The 24,455-nt window shown below is 31.5% G+C and overlaps 2 protein-coding genes across 2 annotated transcripts; both read left to right on the top strand.

Moving 5' to 3' along the window:
* The first annotated feature begins 6 nt into the window (after positions 1 to 6).
* Positions 7 to 662, top strand: LOC111377460. Its single transcript, XM_023000559.1, has one exon. The coding sequence runs from the start codon at positions 9 to 11 to the stop codon at positions 405 to 407; it is 399 nt and encodes a 132-aa protein (XP_022856327.1). The 5' UTR covers positions 7 to 8; the 3' UTR covers positions 408 to 662.
* Positions 663 to 22,198: 21,536 nt separating this feature from the next.
* LOC111377458 lies at positions 22,199 to 24,188 on the top strand. Its single transcript, XM_023000554.1, has 5 exons — positions 22,199 to 22,772; positions 22,840 to 23,079; positions 23,131 to 23,243; positions 23,409 to 23,562; positions 23,803 to 24,188. Exons 1-5 carry the CDS (start codon positions 22,199 to 22,201, stop codon positions 24,186 to 24,188), a joined length of 1,467 nt encoding a protein of 488 aa, XP_022856322.1.
* Positions 24,189 to 24,455: the final 267 nt, after the last annotated feature.

Here is a 24,455-nt window from a genome sequence, read left to right as displayed (position 1 = left end):
TCTCAAAAATGGCATTGGAATGGGTTGTATTAAGCTATGCCGCGGCTGCAGAAGCTATGATGGTCCTTTTGCTCACTCTGCCTCCAACCATGAATCCTTTACGGAAGGGTGTAATCTCTGTAACCCGCAATTTACTCAAACCATTTCTATCTGTTATACCGTTTTGTTTGTTCCTGTTGATGGACATCTACTGGAAGTACGAGACTCGCCCGAGTTGCTCCTCTCCCGAGTCGTGTAACCCGACTGATCTCATGCGACACCAGAAATCCGTACTCAAGTCTCAACGGAATACGTTGTTGATTGCTTCGGCGCTGGTGCTCTATTGGCTTCTTTTTGCAGTGACGCATTTGGTTTCACAGGCGGAGATGTTGAATGAACGAGTCGAGAAGGCGATGAACAAGGATTGAGTTGACGCCTGTTTGGTTTAAATGTTGTTATACTTATATATAGGTTATGTATAATAATATTTGGTGTTTTACCTTGGGTTATAGAATCCAGTTCTATGCTGATTTCATTTTAATCTTTCCAATTTTGATAATATTTGTTGGTTTACTAGATGGCTTATTATTTTTGATCTTCAAGTGTTCCTGAGTGATTAGTTTTGTACACTTTTCCTTGGGAGAATAGAATGTTTCTGTTCCGTTTTCTTTTAGAAAAAGACAGTGTTTAACCATTTTCTAGAGCAAGGTCGACGATAAAATTATTTTTCTAGCCTATTTGTAAAATTTCTCAAGGGTAAAGCTGACATAGAGGTAACAGGTGGAGTCGACAGCCTGCGACAACTGGCCTCGCAATATGCATTGTCATCTCTGGAAGCAAACTCACTCTCCTTGATTGACTGAACTCGATCAAGTCGCTCAAAATTGTTCTCTCTTTCGTGATATGCCTCGATCATCTCCCGAAGCAAACTCATTCTCCTTGATGGATTGAACTCGATCAAGTTGCCCAAAATTGTTTTCTCTTTCCGTTTCCAAGTTGTTCAAATAGATTATTCTTGGGAGGAACAAATCTCATCATTATTAGACTCTTGCTCAAAATTGTTATCTTGTTATGTTCTCGAGTTGATCCGTCTCCCAAATGACACAGATGAACAAGTAGAGTATACTAGGGCACATGAAAGAATCACGTTGAAGAAATTCGACAAAATGACTCCCTAACTTTGAAATTAGGGATGCTCTCCTATCTTTTGATTAGCAAAGCGGCATGTACCAGGGGCTTTGACTCTCTATTAATTACACGATACTCTGCCAAGTGGTAATGGTAGATTAGTCTTGGAGGGAACAAATCTCATCATTATTAGACCCGTGCTCGTAAGGAATTGATCGAATCTCATCATCATTAGACCCCAAGTCAGTAGATTATCCTTGAAAGGAACAAATCTGATCATCATTAACGAAGATAGATCTTGTAGCTCGAGCAAAACTCTACGAAGCTGGGGTTTTCAAACTGCTTTCCATTGTCAATCTTCTCAATCTTGTATTTTGATTCTGCATATAATATTTTTCCACCCCAAGATATGAATTTTCTTAGTAGTAACAGTTGCTAGGGCCTCTCCCTTAATCCACTTTGTGAGGTAGTCAATTGCAATTGCAATGATTAAAAACTTCCTTTGTGCCGACGCTATTGGCAATGGGCCTAGTAGATCAAGTCACCGCTGATGGAAGAAGCAAATTATGAATGTTATTGCACTATTCTTATTGAGATAGACTGCCACATTGTTCGTAACAAACTCCGTTCTGGTCTCTTCACCACTGCTCATCTTCCATCTGCCGAGCAGATTGCCGACATCTTCACCAAAACATTAGGATCCGATCTCTTTCATCACTTCTCTCACAAGTTGGACATTACGGATCTTCATGCACCAACTTGAGGGGGCGTATTACAGCACATAGAAATCCCACAAGTTTAGCTCCCATGATTTCAGTATTACAGCATATAGAAATCCCACAAGTTTAATTAAACTTTAGCTTCCATGATTTTAGTTATCTCCCAGAATTTTTTATAGATGATTTTATTTTCATGTAAATCATGTCCATGTACAAATATATAAAGTATACTGATCAATGAGAAATTGAAGATAATTGTTTCTACCATTTTACTTCTTTACAATTCTCTGCGGGGAAATGTATGAGATTGGCATCTCACAGACATGGCCGCACTTCTGCACTATACCTTTTGTATCTTCTTTCGCCGTAGGCCAATAATGCCTTATTCCAATAGCCTTAAATGCCAGCATGTTTCGCCTTGATGATTACCACACATTCTCGATTGAATCTCGCTCATAATCATCCAAACCCTGTCTGCATCAACACTGGCGGATGCACAATGGGGCTTGGAGGGTCACGTGACTCACCAACTTAATTCTTGAGTTTCTTTATTTTTTTTAAATCAAAGATTAGATTTAGAGAATGTTCAAAATCTTTAAAACCCATTGTCCTTTTCAAATCACAAGAACTCTAGTTCTCCTTTTCAAATCGCCAAAACCCATTCCTATTCAGCCATTCCATTGAAGAAGAAAAACCCGATTACTTTGGAAAATCAAAGCCCTCCTGCCTCCACCACTGCGATTTAGCCGCCTGTTGTTCATTCGTTGCCTCTCGCTCATTTGAATTCTGTTATAACCTTTAAAGCCTATTGAATTATCTCTTTAACTATTTGGAATATAGAAATATAATTGTGAATATGTGATGGATCATCTTCTTTGTGGAGTTTTAGTTGATTAGATTGGTGGTATTTGTTGTTCTCTGCTAATTTTGTAGTATATGGTTTTGTAACTTTGTCTTAGTTGCAGGTTGTTGTTGAATATGTTCTACTAAAACAGAAAATATTTAGTGAAATTGAGAACACATGCCCTCCGCACTGTATTTTAACTTCCAATTATTCCATATGTAAAGAGAAAGAAGACACGGAATGCCCCATGTAAATATTTTATTGCCCAAAAAAAAACACTCACTCTCCTGTTGTGACTTCTCTGTAGGACTTGTGTGAGTTTTTTGTCTATACATGTAGTATGCTCCTTTAGCTTCTAACACGCTTTTGTTGATCTCAATATAGTAGGAGAAAATAGCAGATCTCGAGATCGGATTGCGAATGCACATATTTTCAGGTTATAGGACTTCTCTTGGATGCATTTAGAATTCGATTCATAAATTTTTGTCATTAGCTGAAGACATATGTACATAAATGAAAATTTGAAAATAAAACACTAATAGTCTGCTCTCAGACTTGATGGCCAGTTTAACAAGCTGTAGCAATAATTGGAAGTCTTTTAAATTACTTTGCCCCCCGTTTGACCCCATTCTTTCTAAATTTTAATGGTTGAAATATTATTTTTTTGAAAAATGTAAGTTGAAAAAGAATGAAATGTTTTAGATTTACGTATAATACTACTTTATGAAAGATTATGTGATTGAAAATAAGAGAGAAAAAAATAATGAGAAGAAGAATGGGAGTCAAACGGGGGCTAATAAAAAGAATAAGTGTGAAAAATAAGGTATTTTCTCTTTGATTTTCATTGTTTGTATGAAGAGAATTCTGAAGATCAAACTACACATGAGAATTTTAAAACATTCATATTGAATTGATAAAACATACACGGAAGGAAATAGGAACGTTGTCAAATTATAAGAACACGTAGAGAACAATTATAATAAGATACCAAATGCTTTAGTTTTTTCAAAACTTTTTTACAAATTTGATTGTGTTCCTCAATTCAAAATATCTGCTTCCGTAACTAAGCATCAACACACATTTCTTGTTAAGGCATGGTGACTATTTTTATGCCACCGTCCATTTACCAAGCAAAACCTACTGCTCGCGTGTGGAGTCGTCGAGCTTCCACTTTGTTTTTCTAGTTGCTTGTCATCCTTCAAGTATAACAGTGAGTCCATCCATGTGGACCTGTGCTCGATTTTGTTAACCTCTATAATGGCAATGTAACTGGGATTAAACAATGCTCGTACCGAATCCATTCGAGGTAGAATCCTTAAGTTAATCGAGGACAATTTTGATGAGGAGTCTGCCCTAGTGTTATCCTTGCGAGCAACCTTCATTAGATAGGCAGCCACATAGACGGACCCACATGGGGTCATGTGGGTCAATTCACCTCACAAACATTTCTGTATTTTTTTTTTAAAATCTGTAAACTATTCGAATGTGTTGCCAAACTTTTTTTCTTCTTTCAATACTAGTCTTTGCCCATACAATACATGTGTTGGATTATTTTGAACGTAATGCTAGTGTATTAAATATGTTGGGTTACAGTGTCGCCTTCATCATTTGCATTGATGGGTGATAAAAGAATCATTTATCATACTCTATTAACATATATAGAATGTATTATAATTAGACTTGATAGTATGTAATTGTCTAGTTATTTAAAAATCAAATGTATAAATATCGAACCACGAGCATTTATAGTATGGAATTCAATTCTTTCTTCCACGTCAACTTTTTCTCTAGACATAAAGGCTCTAGTTTCAAATGCTAGCTGAACATCGAAGCTACATGACAAAAGTTAATGAGATTTATTTAAAAAAAAAAAAAAAGTATGAATGACTCTTTTAAAATGTTAGTTGTGCTACAATATTTGAAATAGTAGCATAAATATTTGTCATGGCATTTGAAATAGTCACTAAGATTTGCTATATGGCATTCAAAATAGTCACTGTGACGTAAGAAATGAAGAAAAATTAACGAACCAAATCAAGATACTTAGCAAACATCAAATATGATGTCTCTACTCATGAGATATTAAGACTAATAACCAACAAATTTTTAACGATCTTTCTAACTATAGATGTTAAACAGCAAGGTTTTACTTAGTCAATTCACTAGATAGACAATGATTAAATTAATATCATTTGGTACACAAGCAAATTTCAATTTATAAGTTATTTTAGAAACTTCCAACAAAGGTTTACTTACATGGTGAAAGAGTAAGATAAAGATAAAATGTTGCATTCTTCAGTTCATGTTTCATAAGATACTGATATGGACATTCTTGAGGCCCTAGCTACAAAATAAAAGAAAGTCAGAGCATCAGTCAGCGTAATTTCTAAAGTTCTCAGTTCAGCATATATAAAGTCTAAAAATATCACGCATTTTTAAACGATAATGAAACACACTGAATGCAAATAACATAGAAAACTAAAAAACAATCAATAATCACCAAATCTTTTTCGCTCAAATAGCATATCCAATGCTTTCAATTAATTAACTATTGCAGATTATCTTTTCACTTCATACATTTCATACTGTAGTTTCCTTCTCAAGATCTCTCATTCAACTCTCTGAGTTTCAATATCTCAGATTTTGAAAATCATTGTAATAGTGTTTTCTTTGCCATGAAGAATGAAAGTGAGAGAGAGCGAAACCCACTTTTAAGAGACATTTTATGAACCAATTAATAAATAGTACAAACCAAGCAAGTGTGAAAATTCAAGTGACAAGAATTAATAGTGATCACAATCCCATCTTTTAAGAGTTTTTTATTTTTATTTTAAAATTAAATATTAATAAAAAGATTACACTATCTAAAAAATAAAAATTTGCTTATAAGTAAAAAAACACTTCAAGTTATTTAAAATAATAAAAAACTTATAATTGTAAATTAAAGCTACTTATAGGTAAAAAAATATTAATCCATCCTTCTCTTATAATTACAAAAGTTACTTATAAGTAAAAATATTAACTTAAAATTTTTTAAGTATAAATATTTAGATATATTTATTTTTGTAAATTAAATATTAATAAAAAAAATTACATTATCTATAATGTAAAAAGTTACTTATAATTAAAAAATCACTTCAAGTTATTTAAAAGTAATACAAAAACTTATATTTGTAAAAGCTACTTATTGAGGGGGTGTTTGAGCCACATTATTTTGTTAATAATGCATTCTTGAATAATGTATTGATGGAAAATGTATGATTAAAAAATAAGGAAAAGTTTTTGATTTGCGTGTAATATTATTTTATTGAAGAATATGGTTGAAATGATGTCAAATTACTGTTTAATAATGCATTTTTTTTGGAATAATGTGGCCCAAACAGGTCCTGATAAAAAAAATATCAACTTCAACATTTTTAAATAAATATTTAGATATATTTAAATTAAATTTACTTATAAGTAAAAAATCACTCCATGCACCTGATGACCACTCTGTGCATGGAGTGGCCATCACTACGTGCACGAAGTGAGTTTTTTTTAATAGTAATTTTTTATTAGTATTTAATTTTAAAAAATAAATATATCAAAATATTTATTAAAAATATTAAAGTTAATTCTTTTTTATCCATAAGTAGCTTTTACAATTATAAGTTTTTGTTATTAGTTTTAAATAACTTGAAGTGATTTTTTTTATAAGTAAATTTTTATATTCTAGATATTGCAATCTTTTTATTAATATTTAATTTTAAAAATTAAATATATCTAAATACTTATACTTAAAAAATTTGAAATTAATATTTTTTACTTATAAGTAACTTTTGTAATTATAGATTCATTTTACTTTTAAATAACTTGAAGTAATCTTTTGAGTTATAAGTAATTTTTTACATTTTAGAAATAAAGAATAACTTTTATGTAAAAAAATATTTAAAAAAATAAAATGAGCAGTAACCCTCACATTCTCTCTTCTAAGATATGGAGGGATTTTTTTTATTAAATATTTATTAATATTAAATTACTATAAATAAAATTTAAAAAAAATATATCACCATTCCGTGGACGGAGTGGAATCACTCCATGCACGGAGTGTTAAAAAGGAGAATTCTCTCCTTTTGAAAAGTCAAAAGGAGAAAACTCTCATTTTGAAAGTAAAGATTCAAATATTATTTAAAAGAATATTACTACTAATAAAATTATAGGATATGGTTGATAGTTGATAGTGTAAGAAAATGGAGAAAGAGTACTGTGTGTCGGATTTAAAAGACCAAACCAGTTTCAAACATGTTCAATGTGAAAATCAATACGACAAAAATAAACAGTAAGATAAGGAGAAATAATATAATAAAAAAAATCAAACCAATTTGACCAAACCCATTTCAAACCAGCTGAATGTGAAAACGTATGTGACAAAAATGAATCGTCCAGCTTTGAATCTAATACACAATACTCTTTCTCTATTTTCTCACGCTATCAACTATCAATCATATTCTATAATTTTATTAGTAGTAATATTTTTTTAAATAATATTTTGCCACACTGTAACTTTTTTTTTTTAATTGGTGGAGTAGAAGCGACGTCGTTTTCTATTTTACCTGCAACTTACATGCTTTGAATCTGACACACAGTATTCTTTTTTCATTTTCTCACACTTTCAACTATATCCTATAATTTTATTAGTAATAATATTTTTTTAAATAAATTTTACGTAAAAGTTATTCTTTATTTCTAAAATGTAAAAAATTACTTATAAATAAAAAGATCACTTCAAGTTATTTAAAAGTAAAACAAACTTATAATTATAAAAGCTACTTATAAGTAAAAAAATATTAACTTAAATTTTTTTAAGTATAAATATTTAGATATATATAGTTTTTAAATTAAATATTAATAAAAATATTACACTATATAAAATGTAAAAATTACTTATAAGTTAAAAAAGCACTTCAAGTTATTTAAAAGTAATAAAAAAACTTATAATTGTAAAAGTTACTTATAGGTAAAAAAAATATATTAATACCTCCTTCTCTTATAATTGCAAAAGCTTCTTATAAGTAAAAAAATATTAATTTAAAATTTTTTGAGTATACATATTTAGATATATTTAGTTTTTTAAATTAAATATTAATAAAAAAAATTACATTATTTAGAATGTAAAAAAATAATTATAAGTAAAAAAATTACTTCAAATTATTTAAAAGTAATAAAAAAAAACTTATAATTGTAAAAGCTACTTATTAATAAAAAAAAATAAATTAACTTCAACATTTTTTAGTAAGTAGATATATTTAATTTTTTAAAATTAAATGTTAATAAAAAATTACTATAATTAAAAAAAAAAAAACATATGCATGGATAGTTGACTTTTTTTTAATTATAGCAATTTTTTTATTAATATTTAATTTAAAAAATTAAACATATCTAAATATTTAATTAAAAATGTTAAAGTTAATATTTTTTATCTATAAGTAGCTTTTACAATTATAAGTTTTTGTTATTACTTTTAAATAACTTGAAGTGATTTTTTTTACTTATATGTAACTTTTTCCATTCTAGATAGTGCATCTTTTTGTTAATATTTAATTTAAAAAAACTAAATATATCTAAATATTTATACTTAAAAAATTTGAAGTTAATATTTTTTACTTATAAGTAACTTTTGCAATTATAAGTTCGTTTTACTTTCAAATAACTTGAAGTTCTCTTTTTAATTATAAGTAACTTTTTGTATTTTAGAAATAAAGAATAACTTTTACGTAAAAAAAATTATCACTAATAAAATGAACAGTAAACCTCACACTCTCTTTTAAAATATGGAGGGATTCTTTTAAAATTAAATATTTATTAATAAAAAAATTACTATAAATAAAATTTAAGAAAAAAATTATTATCACTCCGTGCACGGAGTGTTATCACTCTATGCAAAAGGAAAATTCTCTCATTTTGAAAAGTCAAAGGGGGAAAACTCATCTTTTGAAAGCAAAGATTTTCTCTGTGGACGGAGAGATCCATAGAGAGGTTTTTTGTTATTTTTTTAAATTTAGATTTTTCAATTTTAATTAATTAAATAATATTTATATATTATTTTTTCAATTTTTGTAACTTTCTTTTATTTTATTTGTTTAATTTGGTTTAATAAAATAATCTTTATACATTCCTTATGATATAAAGACATTCATTAAATTTGAATTAAATAATATTTATTTTTTAAAAATCATTTTAATTTACTTCAAAAACTTTTTAATAATTTTTTTTTCTATTTTTATCTGCAATTTTTTTTAAAATAGTCTTTATATTTAATTTCGTTTATTTATTATATAAGCTATGGTATTTCCTTTAATCAAGTGAAGTGGTGTGTGAAAATAGAGAAATAATGAAGTGGTGGTGACATCACAGTGAAATGACGTGTGAAAATGGTGAAATGTCGTGGGAAAATAATGCTACAGCGTCATTGAATAGAATGATTTATTGTTGTCAAATCGGTTTCAAACCAATTTCGTGTGAAAACCTATGTAAAAAAATGAACAGTAAATCTCACATTCTCTCTTCTAAGATAAAAAGGGATGTAAATTAACCACAACTTTGCCTATTGACAAGTCCAATTGCACAAGCCCATTGCCAAATTTTGCTTTTTCATCATTCCATATGCATTTGGAGTCTTGAACAACCATCCATTGCCCTAAAGCCCCACAGAGAGAAGAAAATGAAGAATCGACCGACACAAAGAGATCGCCAAATCGCAATTCATATTTTGGGATTTTCTTTTCTTGTACTAATTTTGTGATTTTTCTTCCATTTAAGTAACAAATCTACCATCTATTTGTTTGACATTTGTTTTTCTTACAAGTTCTATCTACGTTAGCAAACCTGTATTAATTGGATTTGGATGTAACTTTAGTTTTTCCTATCAATTTGGACATTTTCCTTTAATTAGTTGTTTTTCATTTTTAAATTTGAGATATGCAAGTACATTTCTGCTCGTTGAAACTTGGAAAAATATATTATATATTTACTCTTGTCCAGTTATCCCTTAATCTCTACTCTCTAGACTCTAGTTTGTACCTCAATTATCTTGATATTAAAAATGTGTTTCAAAGTTTTATGGTCGTGACCTCATTTTTCCCTTAAGCTTGTTCACTGTCCACAATAGAAATTTGATGTGTTATGAAATTGGACAATACCTTTTAACCTCCATTTGTATATTTTAGTAGATAGGTGATTGCGATTTGCCGAGATATACATTGCTTATTCAAAAGAAATTATTCTCAATATCAAGTTTAGACATTGTTTTCAATTTTTTACCCTGCAAAACCAAAGGTCTGACTCCGTCTCTGGGCGGCCATTCCGTCTTCCTTCGCTTCTAAATTAGATAATACCTATCTCACGATCACCTGATAGTCATTATGTACTTGCACGAGTTGAACTGGCCTCGCCGGGAGGCGAGCCGGCTCGTTACAAACAACGAGCCACAAGCCGAGCGGCTCTAGCTCGTCTAGCCAAAAAATCTAAGTGACCAAAAAAGTGACCAACACTGAATAAATTCAGTGACCGTTTCGGTCACTGAATTTTTTTATTTTTTAATTCCCCCCCTTCTACTATAAATACCTCTTCCCTTAAAGATTTTTTTTTCATATCAATTGCTACTCCGAATCTCCAACTCTCTCAACTCTCTTTTATTATATCAATTATCGAGTTTTTACTCTCTTGTAATGAAAAATATACAATATCAATTCACTTTTTACATTTTATTAGTTACAATTTCAATTCATCTAATTCTCAGTTCTCACAATCTCACTACATTTATATTCTTCTAGTTAAAATTTCATCAGAAACAATCAAACAAATAGATCAACGCTCATTTGTTGAAAGTTAGTTTGATACCACATCCTGGCGAATTGCCTAGGATGCCGCAAAGTCAATTTTCAAATGAATTTCTCGGTCTAAATGACCTATCGATACCTGAAGATGTTCACATTCAGGGAAGCCACAATTCAATTGATTTGTATGATATTAACGTTCCTGAAGCGGAGCATGAGAATGAAGATGATGAATTAAACATCCCAAATGCGAAGGGAAAGCGAAAGGCCAAAAAAAAGCAAATTGTTGGGATCACTTTAAGTTAATTTCAATGGAAAAAGTCGTCAATGGCCTTGCAGAATGTAAAGCAGTATGTAAATACTACCAAAAAAGATTGGCATAACAAAAAGGAATTGGTACCACCCATCTCAACCGCCAATACAAAGCATGTGCGGCCAAACATTGACTTCTTCTAGCTGGTCAAACACAATTACAATTTGGCAGTTCAGGTGCCGGTTCTACAACTTCACCCCTATCCACGTGGGTGTACTCGGAGGACAATACTAGAACCAAAATGGTGAAATTTATTGCCGTCACTGAGTTGCCTCTGGCTATTGCAGACAGCCAACACTTCGTCTCGTTCGTGAAAGAATATCTACAACCGAGGTACGTTGGGGTAAGTCAAAGCACTCTTCGTGTGCTGATACAATAAATTATTTCAATAATTCAAAACAACAATTAATTATGGATTTACAACAATATGGGGGTGTTATATCTTTAACTTCTGATATATGGAAAGGGTTAATAAAAGAGCATATATAGCTTCAACTGCACGCTATATAGACCCACTTTGGTGCATACATAAGAAAATTATTGCTTTTAGAATTATTGAGTTTCCTCACAATGCTAATAACATATATAATGTTATTATCAGTATTGTTAGAAAATATCATTGCGAGACTAAAAATCGGCATTTTACTTTTGATAATGCTAGTTTTAATAAGGTAGTCGTCGATAAATTGTGTAGGACACTTCAACCTGATTTTGGTGGGTATTTGTTTCATATTCGTTGTGTGTGTCATATCTTAAATTTAATTGCGCAAGATGGTTTAAAACATATAAAGGATGAATTTCAAAAGATTAGGAATGTATTAGTATATATTACGATATCTCTTAGTAGAAACACAAGTATTTGAAGATTTTTGTGCCGAACTAGGGGTGACGACTACTAAAACATTTGTTAGCGACGTAGATCATAGATAGAACTCTACTCACTTGCTATTAAAGTCATGTGAATGTTTATAAAAATTTAATAACTGATTTTTATAACAATAGACACGTTAGAAGTGATGACGATGGTATGTTAAATGAATCCGATTGGATTTTAGTTTTGAAAGTTAAACGGTTTTTGACATCTTTTTATGAGACCATAAAGATTTTATCGAGCGTTTATTATCCTACAAGTTGTATGATTCTTGAACGCCTTTATATAATTGCAAGAACATTCCATAAATATAAAAATAATCATACTTTTAGTGAAATTTTAATTGCTATGAAATTGAAGTTTAGAAAATATTGGGAAGAACTGCCTATATTATTTCCTTTAGCATGCGCAATGGACCCTTAATATAATATTTCGGAAACTAAATACGTAATTGATCAAATTAATAAAGCTTTAATACTTGATACACTTATCACCTATAAGAATTTAGAGCAAACATTATGTGGAATGTATGATTTATATGCGGAAAGAATGGGTGCGAATGTTAGTCGAGTTACCCTCTGCACCTACTCCTTCTGCTGAAATTGAAAAAGATGATGTCGAAATAATGAATTTATTTCAAGGCATTAATACATTTAGATATGATGCAACTACAATGTGTTCATCTAGTGTCATGTCGTCTACATTTGCATCTCATCAAACATCGACCAAAACTCAAAATGCGATGCCTGCCGAATTAATTGATTACTTCAATCATAATATGCCAACAGACAGAACAATTAAAAAATAGTTCAGCAGAAATAATTGAATTCTGACGAAAGTATGAAAAATGTTGCCCAATTGTTTCTGCAATTGCGAAAGATTTGTTGACACATCCGGTTAGCACTGTTGTTTCGGAGTCTGCTTTTAGTGCATGTAAAAGAATTTTAACCGATGTCAGGAGCAGACTGAAAAGATGTTTTGGAAGCGTTAATGTGTGTGACGGATTGACAAGACGCTCATTTTCGACTACAAGATAAATATGCTGAAATTGCATGTCGTCAGGTAAGTGATATTTGATTTAATTATATTAATCAAAATTTCTTTATTTTTTAAACGTTAAATTTAGTTTTCTTTAAAAATTTGTACACATTACAACAAGTTCGTGTACAATTTTTAACTCCGCATATTTAAAATTGATGTAGCCGGCCCCAAGCCCGGATAAAGGAGGAGGATTTACATTTTATCTACTTTAAAAAGAAATCAAAAAAATATATTTTTTGTGAATGTATTTTAAAAAATAATTCGTCTTCATTATATAAATATTTTATACTTTATAAAAAGTATGATAATATGATATAAATAAAAAAAATAAAAAATTATTTTCATTAAATTATTTGTATTTCTTAACACTTTATTTTTTTTTTAAAAGTGTTTTCTATTATTTCGTTTATTTGTAAATTTTTTTAAAAATAATAATAATAATAATAATTGACGTGCCCATGAGCCTAGCCTGAGCTCGTGCAATTAAGGGCCGAGCCATTTAAGGGATTATCTGTGTTTGTCGCTGCTAATCGACTACAATAATGCATATTATTGTATAGAGATCACAAGCGGGCTCGTCGATTTTGGCTGCTCGTGGTTCGACTTGGAAAAAGTTCGAGCCGGCTCAATTCAAGGCTTGGAGGCACCGAGCCTCATTTTTTAGAGTTGGCTCGAGCCGGGCCGGCCCGTATTATTTAAAAAAATAAAAAAAGGAAAAAGAGAAGAAAAATCTCAAATAGCTGCCAAACAGGCAGCCATATCAAGCTGCCAGTCGGCAGCAAATCTGCTGCTGCCAAACAGGCAACGAGGTATATATTAAAAAAAAAAAAATCCAGAAATTGAGCTCGGCCCAGCTCGGCTCGGTAAAGCCAGAGCCGAAAGCTCGGATCGAGCCTTAATTTTCTGGCCGAGCAACTTGGACCAAAAAAAGCTCGACTCAACTCGGCTCATTGAAGTACACAATATTCAAGTCAAATTAAGGGCTATATGAAGTACAAATATAGGTCAAGAAAATGGAGATTTCTTTCCACGTAATAGAAAACGCATAGGGAGAATTTCACTCTGTTTTACATCATAATTATTAGGAGTAAAAATTACAAGAAATTTATTAGGCTTTAGATGATTCTGAAGATCATTGAAAAAGTTCAAGATAAAGGGTTGTAACATTTATTCTAAAATTATTAATCTAATGTGTTTTGATATTTATCTTGTATTTTTTGGATCATAACATGACAGGATAAACCATTTGTGGCTAGGATTAACGATGGAACCTTATTAAGTCATTGATCAATTAATTGCTCATTTTTGTTAATTCTTATTTTAGAAGTTACTAGTGAACGCACATGCGTTGCACGTGTAGTTATTTGATTTTGCCCTTGTTTGAGCCTCATTCTTTGAAAAAAAAAATACATTTTTCAACAGTATTTTAATATCATATCAATCACACATTTTTCAATAAAATAATATCATACGTAAATTCAAAACTTTTTCTTATATTTTAACCACACATTTTTCATCAGTACACTATTCAAAAATACATTTTTCCTCCAAAATGGGGCTCAAACAAGGGCATTGTGGGATTTCATTGAAATGTCTTCACACATCTTCTCTACTCGAACAAGTTGTGGAGCCCATCTAAATGTGAGTTCTCTTCAAAGACATCAAACGAAGGCTTTAAACTCTAAAGACAGCATAGAAAGAATTGAAATATAGGTTCAAAAAATTTGATAAGGCAAATAGTAAGTACATAAAACTGAACATATGATTTATTTCATTTCTTCGACTGTAATCAAATCCCTTACAAGGCCACACACGGAACATTGTCATTAAAGTTCAACCTTCCACTTCAAGCATATATATCATTTCTATTGTCAGCTTTCTACTACAGTTTAGTAGTTGAAGCCCTAAGATTATCGGATAAGTAATAGCATCTCGCACATATTTGAACTAACAAACGCCTCAAATCAAGTTTTTTATACATCTAGATTACAATAAACACAAAAGCTTCGCAACAAGTAGATGCTCAACTTACTTGCTTAAGACCAATTTGCCTTAGAAAAGTGCAAACCATAAGCTATAAACACAAGTACAACTTACTTCCCATAATAACTCTCCAATTACCCGAAGAAAGAGTAAAAACATAGATTTTCCAGTAACTATGAAGAGAAATACAGAAGACAACAACATACATCTAGGCATGTTCACACCCACCAAAACCAATTAAGATTTTCTTTTGTTCCCTCATGTTGAGAATAGAGTATAACGGGAAAGTGAAATGGAATTCAATGTTATCACATTTGTTTATTGAAGAAAGCTACGTCAAACATCAATAGTAAACATCAAGCCCAATGTTAGCAGAAATATGATTCTATCCATGAACTATAAACCCTCAATTTCGCAATGTTTATGGATTAAAACAGCGCTAAACGTAAGTATGAGATTACTCTATCCAACATCGGGAAAAAAATGGTCCCTTACCTACTTAAAAACATTCACTAATTATTTATATTCAACAAACAATAAACCTCATTATTTACATCAATAAAATATATATAAGCCTCACAGAATTAAATTCGAACCAACTCTTTATTTAAGAATCGAAAATTTAAGTAAAACCCTTAGCGTTAAATCAATTTTTTTCCTCATAACATCAGAATCCAATTAATTATCAACAGTTGCTGGTGAAATATCAAAATTTTTTGAGATGAAAAATTCTTAGCTACAACCAAGTCGGAGGCCCAGATGGCAAGTTCTCTTTCCCAAAAACACACCGAATCTCTCAAATACACAAAATTCATTTTCACCACATTGCCCACTCATTCCTCATTGAAGACATCCCAAATTATCATAATAAAAACAAATAAACAACAAACTCGCATGCAAAGCGTATAGATCAATCAGGCTTTGAAGGAAAATGCACGAAATATGTTTTACCCAATTAATAAATATCCACAAATAGAGCAAAAAAAAAAATCAACAGAATATATAAATAAAATCAGGTTATGATCTACAAAGCAACAAACAACAAATCAAGGGCACAATAAAAAATTCACAAAAACCCAATGAAGGGGTTGGATTAATAAAGTAAAAATAATATAGTATGAGTGAAGAATTTTAGCTTTAGTGGTCAGTAAAGCAAAACACCAATGATTTAGAGAAAGTCAACAATTTATGCTCTGTAAAAAATGAGCAATACATACCTTTCGATGTGCAGAAACTAAAATTGCTCCTCTACTCAGCCAAATCCCCATTCAATAAGTAGATTTGAATTTTCAGAGATATAGAAGTAGTCACGATATTGTCGATTGAATTTCGGAGCTACAATTTTGGTCGGTGGAAGAAATGAAGAGGAATAATGATTTAAGGTTCACCACAAATAATATCTACCAACATACCAATAGTGTCAAAGAGGAGATTGCAGACGTAGTGATTTTCATGGGTAGAAGGAAGAATTATACATAAAAAATGAGAGCAAATCTGAATATGAAAGAAAGAAAGCGAAAGAACTCATGTGAATGTTCTAGAATCACACAAACAAAAGGAAAATTAACCCAGTGCACTATTAAACGGCTTAGCTAACACGTCTTACTCCTACACGGCTTGGCTTAGATGGCCAATCAGCTTATGAACAGTAACCAAAACCCACTCTTTTATATGTAGTTAGATTAGATTAGAAGATTAGATAGATAGATTAGATTAGAATGGTTTATTAGTCCCTTATTTCGTTTTGATGATTGATCATCCTTAGAATGTGTGTTTTAGTTATATTGATTTTGAGTGATTAGGTATACATTAACACATGATGATATAACATAGGCTCCTATAATAGATGGAGATATCATTATGTTCTACATAATCATGTGATGATTTTTGTGAATGAAAGCATGCTTGTAAGTTCGCAATTTAATTAGAGATAATTAGGATCATATATAAGTACAGATTTTTTTATTTTTTATTTTTTTGTGCTTCAAGAGAGGCTATTGATTATAATTGGATTATTGATTTTAACTGTATGCAAGAATTAAAAAATATGTGTAATTGATCAATAAAGTAAGTTAAAATCGGTAGATTCGCAATCCTAGTGCCTTGCGTGATTTGATTAATTCAAAGAATTTGTTTGCTTATTTTTAATTTCTTATTTTAGTATACTGTTAAAATCAAAACAAATAACTAAATATTTTTTTTTTATTACGGCTAGTTTTAATTAAAGTAAAATACGTAGATAATTAGTCAACTTGTTTTGACATTCTACTCATCATTATATTACTTATTTACAATCTTTTCACTTGCAAAATAAAATCAACAACTAATTCTTGTAACAAGGTTAATTTTTAAGATATTACTCCAAATTGCAACACTCATATCAAGATTTAATCCATATTAAATCATTTAACAAGATCCAATTGCGGATTTATGGGGCCAAGCCAGTCCTATCTCATTTCAATTTTTCATTTCATGTATAAATTTTATATACGTTGTGGTATTTTGTTTTATATATTTTATTTATTTTTTAACATACTAACCCTGTTTAGAAAAAAAAGAAAAAAAAAAAAAAAAAAGAGCCCAGTCCTAAATCCTTCTTATGAGATCAACTCTAGATTGACAGCTCTAATAATACGCTTTTTGACGTAGCGGAAGACTATAGGAAAAATGAACAATCACAAAATGAAAAAACTCTTTAAGGAAAATTTTATTGAATTCAAAAACTGTCACCTCAAAGGGCTTACATCGACTTAAATAGAAAAAAAACTTAGCAAAATTCGGAAAATAGAATAAAAAGATATTTTTCCAAAAATAGAAAAATATAAGATAACTACTAAGATGGAAAATCCTTGTCTTCGGGATCATCCTCCAACAAACGGAATATAAATCCGAATTTTATGAAAAAAGATATTGCAAAAATAAAAATTACCATAAATAGCAAAAAGGCCTAAATGAGGGACTAAACAATGGATTTTGCCCAATATTGGCCTTGCATCAGGGCTAGAAGCTCTGAGTTTTATTCATTGGCTTGATTCCGACCGAATTAGACTAGCAATTCGTCAAAAACGAATCAACCCGAAGTTATCATGAAATTAAAAAAGCATTATTTTGCCTTGTGACGATCCCATTTCATCATAAATTCTAATCCCTTATGCACTTCATCACTTTTTCTGTCTTCAAGATCCATTACGGGCCACTTCATCATGCAAGTTATGCACATGAATTCCTCATGCACAAGACCAGGCAGCCAGAATATATATTTTTTCTGTAGATAAATTAAGGACACAGTTCCCATTATTTTGCTGCCTGAAGCACATGCTAAGTCGCATAAAAAATCGAGTTTGTTATCATCATCAGATGATGTTCTCTATCTCAATCCAGTCTTCTTGTCTTGAAGCTACTTCATCACATATTGCTCGAATTCAATTTTTAATTAACCAACAAGTAGATTGCCACTTTGATTGAAATATAAAATGTCCAAGTTAATTCATAATTTCTAGGCCTAAAACTTATTAATGCTAAGGAAAAGGTTGTATGGGCGGATAGAGTTACATGAAAAATTGAAAATACCCTTATGAAAATCAACAAGACCTTCGATCGTACTAGCTAGTACTCTTTTCAGCTTTTCGGTGACTCAAATGTGTTTGCTCATCATCATGTTTGCTGGTGTGGTTATATCAACAAACTGCACTCATGGCAGAGGTTGAGGGCATTTATTCATTAAGATTGTTGATCGAATGACGTAATAAGGTATTAAAAAAAAAACTTGAAATCGTGGATTTAAGGGTTACTAATCAATCAATTATGATCAACTCTCATCAACTAGTACTAGATTGATGTGAACCTTTAGGGACCAATGATTAACGATGGCTCTGATGGGTGGTTTTTCTAAAATAGTTTCCCTTTCTGTATTTAATAAATAATAATCAAATATGTAAGCAAAGATCGACCTTGCTGAAAATGGGTACCTTGTTGATGCATTTAAGCTCAAACTTCTTTTAACATGCGCAAATTAACGGTTAAAGATAAAATTTAAAAGAATAAATTTATCCTCTCTATCTTTTATATGCATAGTAGCTTGAGATATCTCTCTTCGTTTATTTTGACATTTTTTTGTATTGACGTATTTAACAGACTCGAATTATTTAGGGGGTGTTCTCTTTGTATTTCAGTTTTGTGTTTTGAGTTTTGAATTCATTTTGAGTTTTGTGTTTTGAATGTTTGTTTTGAAATTGTTGAAAATGCGTTTTTTTTTTTAGTTTCCCAAAAAAAAAAAAAAATAAATTAAATTTTTTTTTTTTTTGGGGGTTTTCAAAATTTCAAAAAAAAAAATATAAATTAAAATTTTTTTTTTTTTTGGGGGTTTTCAAAATTTCAAAAAAAAAAATATAAATTAAAATTTTTTTTTTTTTTGGGGGTTTTCAAAATTTCAAAAAAAAAAATATAAATTAAAATTTTTTTTTTTTTTGGGGGTTTTCAAAATTTCAAAAAAAAAAATATAAATTAAAATTTTTTTTTTTTTTGGGTGTTTTGAGGGGGTGTTGTGGGGATTCTCAAAATTTTAAATTTTTTTTTTGAAATTGTTGAAAATGCGTTTTTTTTTTTAGTTTCTAAAAAAAAAAAAAAAAAGGGTTTCCCGCGTTTTCAATTTTTTCAAGTTTTACACTGAAAACGCCCAAAACGACAAAAAAGGCGTTTTGTGTTTTCTTCACAAATTTTTTTTCGTTTTCGAAAATTCGTTTTCGAAAACGGGAAAGAGAACACGTTTTCACCGTTTTGAAAAATCGAAAACAGAAAACGACCCGAAAACGGTAAAGAGAACAGGGCCTTATGTTTCAATTTCCTAATGTGTGCTTCATTTACTTCAAGTTGTCGGGCCTGGCTTTGGGTGGACTTCGTATCAATTACTTTAGAAGTTTTGGCTGTGTGGAAAAAAAGGGAAAGGGAAAGGGAAATGAAAGATGAAATGCACGGAAAAGGATTAATCTTCTTGTACATAGGAGCCTCTATAATGATGTCCATAATTGACACATGGAGGCCCCCTATTGGAGGGTCGCCTCCAATAGGGGGCCTCCATGTGTCCATTATGGAGGCCCCTATGTACTTCTAACATCCTCCAAAAGAAAATACGAATAAATGTGATTTGACTGACTGTTGATGACCACTAAAGAAGAAATATCATTAATTGAGAAAAACGAATCATTTACAATATTTTCTTGCCCTCTTATCTTAATAAAAAAATTAGAATGCTCAACGCAAATAAGCTCGCACCTTTTTATTTTTTTTATTTTTTTTTTTAAGAATATTCTTTATATCTTCTCTCTACTTTGTCCCTCCAAAATCAATTTGGTGTAAAAAATCTGTGTTTCGTTTCCTTGCTTCTATGTACTGTTCCTTCTCCAAAATCTTCATCAAATGATAAACATAAACTTATTTAACATTTTTCAATTAGTTAACACAATTCCATCATCGTTTTCTTCTTAACTGGGTCTTAATAATAACCACAAATCCAAATTGAATATCCATCATTTTTGCCGTCTTATGTTGGTCGTAACAAAATCACAAATAAATAGGATACCCTATTCACGAATGAATTATTCAATTTCCAACATTTCCAATCCAACCCGAATATTGCATATTATTTCTCATATCAGATTTTATTAGTATTTCAAAATTCCGTTATGATGAATCTCGTCCAGTCACAACCATAACCATTTCTCAATTGAATTGTAATACTGCCTCTCAATGTAACGATAATTCTAAACAAATAGGGCCACATAGAGCAGCACCCTGCCAATAGGGGGACACATGCCCCCCTCCCCCCGGGACAAACAGGGCATACGTGGCTCTGTTTGCCGAGCAGAGCTCTGTAATGTATAGTTGGTAGTACAATATTTGTAACTAATGTTGTTGGTACTCAGACACTGACTTGGAATTTCGGTCAAATAATATATTCACACAATGACAATGGACAACAAACTCCTGTGCATGAACTATATTAAGTAAGAAAAATATATCCAATACACTGACTATTGTGCTAATTATGGAGAGTTCAAGTTAAAAATCTCATGACTAGGCCTAGCGATTTCACTACCATCATCTATTTGAATGTTTCAATTCTTGCTTTATACATATTCTCCCATCCACTTGCAATATCATCTCTGTATTTGTATCAAGGAAAATTTTACTTATACATAATTATTGCACATAATGGTGCCCATAATATGATTTGACAATCATCTGGTTGATGTGTAAGTGTGAGATTTGAATTAAAGGTTGGATTCAGTGCCACGTGTAATTATAGACACTATTATGTGGACAATTATGTATATATAGCACTTCCCTTGTACCAATTATATGCCACAAGTGGAATTGGACAAGTGGTCTTCCAGTTGACCTATGTAAGTGATAAATCAAATTAATAACGATAAGTTTAAACCAATGAAATAAAGGCATCTCATTAAAATAAAGTAGCTACACAGTGACATAATCTTATGATTTAATGGTAGAGGTGTAGAGTGCAATGATAGGAATGTTAAACATTGTATGGAAGATATAATGACAAGTACAACAACATACCAAGATGTTATCAAATGGCGCATGTCCGGCATCATCATCCATCGATCATATGTGGCACCAATATTAAAGTAATCAGAATATATAACAATTCTTTCAACCTTTCTTTGCCACCATATAATTTTCTACAAGCATCATATTTAGATTTCATTTCAGTAATCCGATCACGTCGAATATGCCACCAAGCCTCTTCTCCCAAGCCAAGCGTATTAGAAGATAAAGATTAGCAGCAGCAGCACAGTCAACCTAGTGGCCTACAAGGCATATACTCTCAAATACATGTGGATGACAAGCTAGATCATACGTGGAAGAATAATTCTAGAAGGATATAGCATATTTTCTGTTATATAGATTTTCCATTTCCTCCTTTCGTAACAGAATTTGTCGGTATGGTTGTTCCCTGCTAGGCTGTTGTATAGTTACCATTTCTGGGCTGATATTCCTTTCATTTTTTCTTTTATAAAAAGTGATCCATCTGTATAAAAGTAACGTGAGCTGAATCAATATGATGAGAGAATTCTTCCAAAATTATTGCACTCTACTTGTTTGATAATTTTCCTCTTACATTTCTTTTTTTTATACGGTATCAGAGCCAGATATGGCACAACCCGATTCTGCTAATGCAAATCCAATTGAATCTTCAAACATAGACACAAATCAACACCCAAATCCAACTCCAATTGATCCTTAACAGCCTAACAGTCCATACTACATTGGAGCTAATGATAGCTCTGCATCCATACTCGTCACTCATGTGTTGGATTCAAATAATTACCATTCCTGGGCACGTTTGATGCAAAGAGCACTCAGGTTTAAAAATAAACTTGATTTTGTTGATGGAAGCATTTCAGAGCCTAGTGATGCAGATAGTCCACTCATGGAGCGTTGGTTGAGATGTAATGATATGTCATTACTTGGTTGCAAAACACTATGGCAGTGGACATAAAGTGCAGCACTATGTATGCTGAAACGGCACATCAGCTATGGAAGGAGCTTGAGCAAAGGTTGGCACAGCAGAATGCACCAAGGATTTTTGAACTCAAACAAAGCATTGCAAACTTGATGCAAAATCAAGACAGTGTAAGCATGTATTTTTCAAAGCTGAAAACCCTTTTAGATGAATTATTGAATTATGAATCAGTCCCTAATTGTTATTGTGGAGGTTTGAAAGTCGTGGTGAACAACCAACAGAGAGATTGGGTTATGAAATTTCTTATGGGTCTCAATGACACATACAAGGGATTAAAAGCTCAAATACTCCTTATTAAGCCTTTCCCAAACTTGAATGAAGTGTACTCTATCGTTCAGCAAGAAGAGAAAAGGAGGGAAATCTCCACTGAGAGTACACTTGGTGAAACTATGGCATTGCTCGCCAAGGGTAACTTTGATGTAAGAACACAAAACCAATCTTCTCAGAAGAAGGATAGGTACTATTGCAACTATTGTAAGATAACTGGGCATTCCCTTGAATGGTGCTTCAAAGCTAATCCAAACAAGCCAACATGTGTCTTACTGCCAAATGCCACGTCATGCAGTTGGAAAATGTTTCAAACTATATGGATATCCGTCAGGCCATAAATCTGAAAGGAGAAGCAAAACATCAACATCCTTTGCTAATCAAGCTACAATTCTTGTGTCCCCTTTCCATGAGCAGGTAAGTAACAAAGCTCAAATACCTTTAACTCAAGAGCAATATACTCAGCTCATGGCACTGCTAAAACCACAAACCAATCACAACTTCATCCCCTCCGCGAATCATGTTCAAACTCTTCCAACTAATGCTGGTGATGGAGAGATGCCCAAAATTTCAGGTATATCTCTTTGTTTTTCTGCACTCAGAACTAAACTTTCAAATCATTCAGTTGCACCTTGGATATTAAACACAGGGGCCACAGATCATATGATCTGTTCAGCCTCGTATTTTACCACAATCAAAGCTGAAGTTTCATATTCTGTAGCCCTTCCTAATGGTGAGGTTGTCCCTATTACTCACATTGGGACGCTAAAATTTTTAGACTCCTTCATCTTAGATAATGTCCTTTTTGTTCCATCGTTTTCTTTTAATTTGATATCAGCAAGGAAAATAATAGAGACAATGAATTGTTGTCTGATTTTTTTTCATGATTCTTATTTTATACAGGACCTTTTGACTTGGAAAACAACTGGAATGGGTGAAGTAAAGCAAGGCCTCTATCATTTGATGCAAAAAGAAGCGTCTCCCCTTGCTTTCACCAAGAAATTAAAGCATCTAACTCAAAAAACACACATGTTTGCTTCCTCTGTTTTTAATAATGGTGAAGATTTCGATCTTTAGCCCTATAAGTTAGGACACTCCACCAATACCAAATTTGGTTTACCAGTAAGCACTACAAGATCTACCAAACAGCCTTGTCTTGTTTGTCTTTTGGCCAAACTACAAAAATTGCCATTTCCCATTAGCCAACATAAATCAAAAAAATGTTTTGATCTCATACATTGCGATCTTTGGGGCCCATGTAATGAGATTAGTTATGATGGTTTTCAATATTTCTTAGCTATTCTGGACGATTTTAGTAGATGTACTTGGGTATATATGTTGAAATTCAAATCTGATGCTGGCACTATTTTGCAAAGTTTTTGTTATATGATTGAGACACAATTTGAATGCAAAGTTAAGACTATTAGATCAGACAATGGAAGTGAATTTGAGATGAAACAATTTTACTCACAAAAGGGAATCATCTATCATAAAACTTCTATGGAAACTCCTCAACAAAATTCCATAGTTGAAAGAAAGCACCAACACATTTTAAATGTGGCAAGAGCTTTGAAATTTCAAAGTACCATCCCATTAAAATATTGGAGTGATTGTGTTCTAACGGCTGTTTATCTTATAAATAGAACTCCTACACCTATTTTAGATCAGAAAACACCTTTTTGAAGTTCTTTTTCAAACTAAACCGAATCACACCCATCTCAAAGTTTTTGGATGCCTAGTTTTTGCTCCTACCCTGGTGAATGGAAGACATAAGTTTGATCCTAGAGCGAGGATGCATATTTTTGGGATACCCGTTTGGAATCAAAGGATACAAATTAATGGATTTAGAAACAAAGAAGGTTTTTGTCTCTAGAAATGTTATCTTCGATGAGAATGTGTTTCCTTACAAACAAAATGCAGTCATCAATAATAATTTTGTTCCAAATCCAA

The sequence above is a fragment of the Olea europaea genome, unplaced genomic scaffold, assembly GCF_002742605.1.
Source record: "Olea europaea var. sylvestris unplaced genomic scaffold, O_europaea_v1 scaffold1657, whole genome shotgun sequence".
NCBI lineage: Eukaryota > Viridiplantae > Streptophyta > Magnoliopsida > Lamiales > Oleaceae > Olea > Olea europaea.
This window is presented reverse-complemented; position numbering and strand designations above follow the sequence as displayed.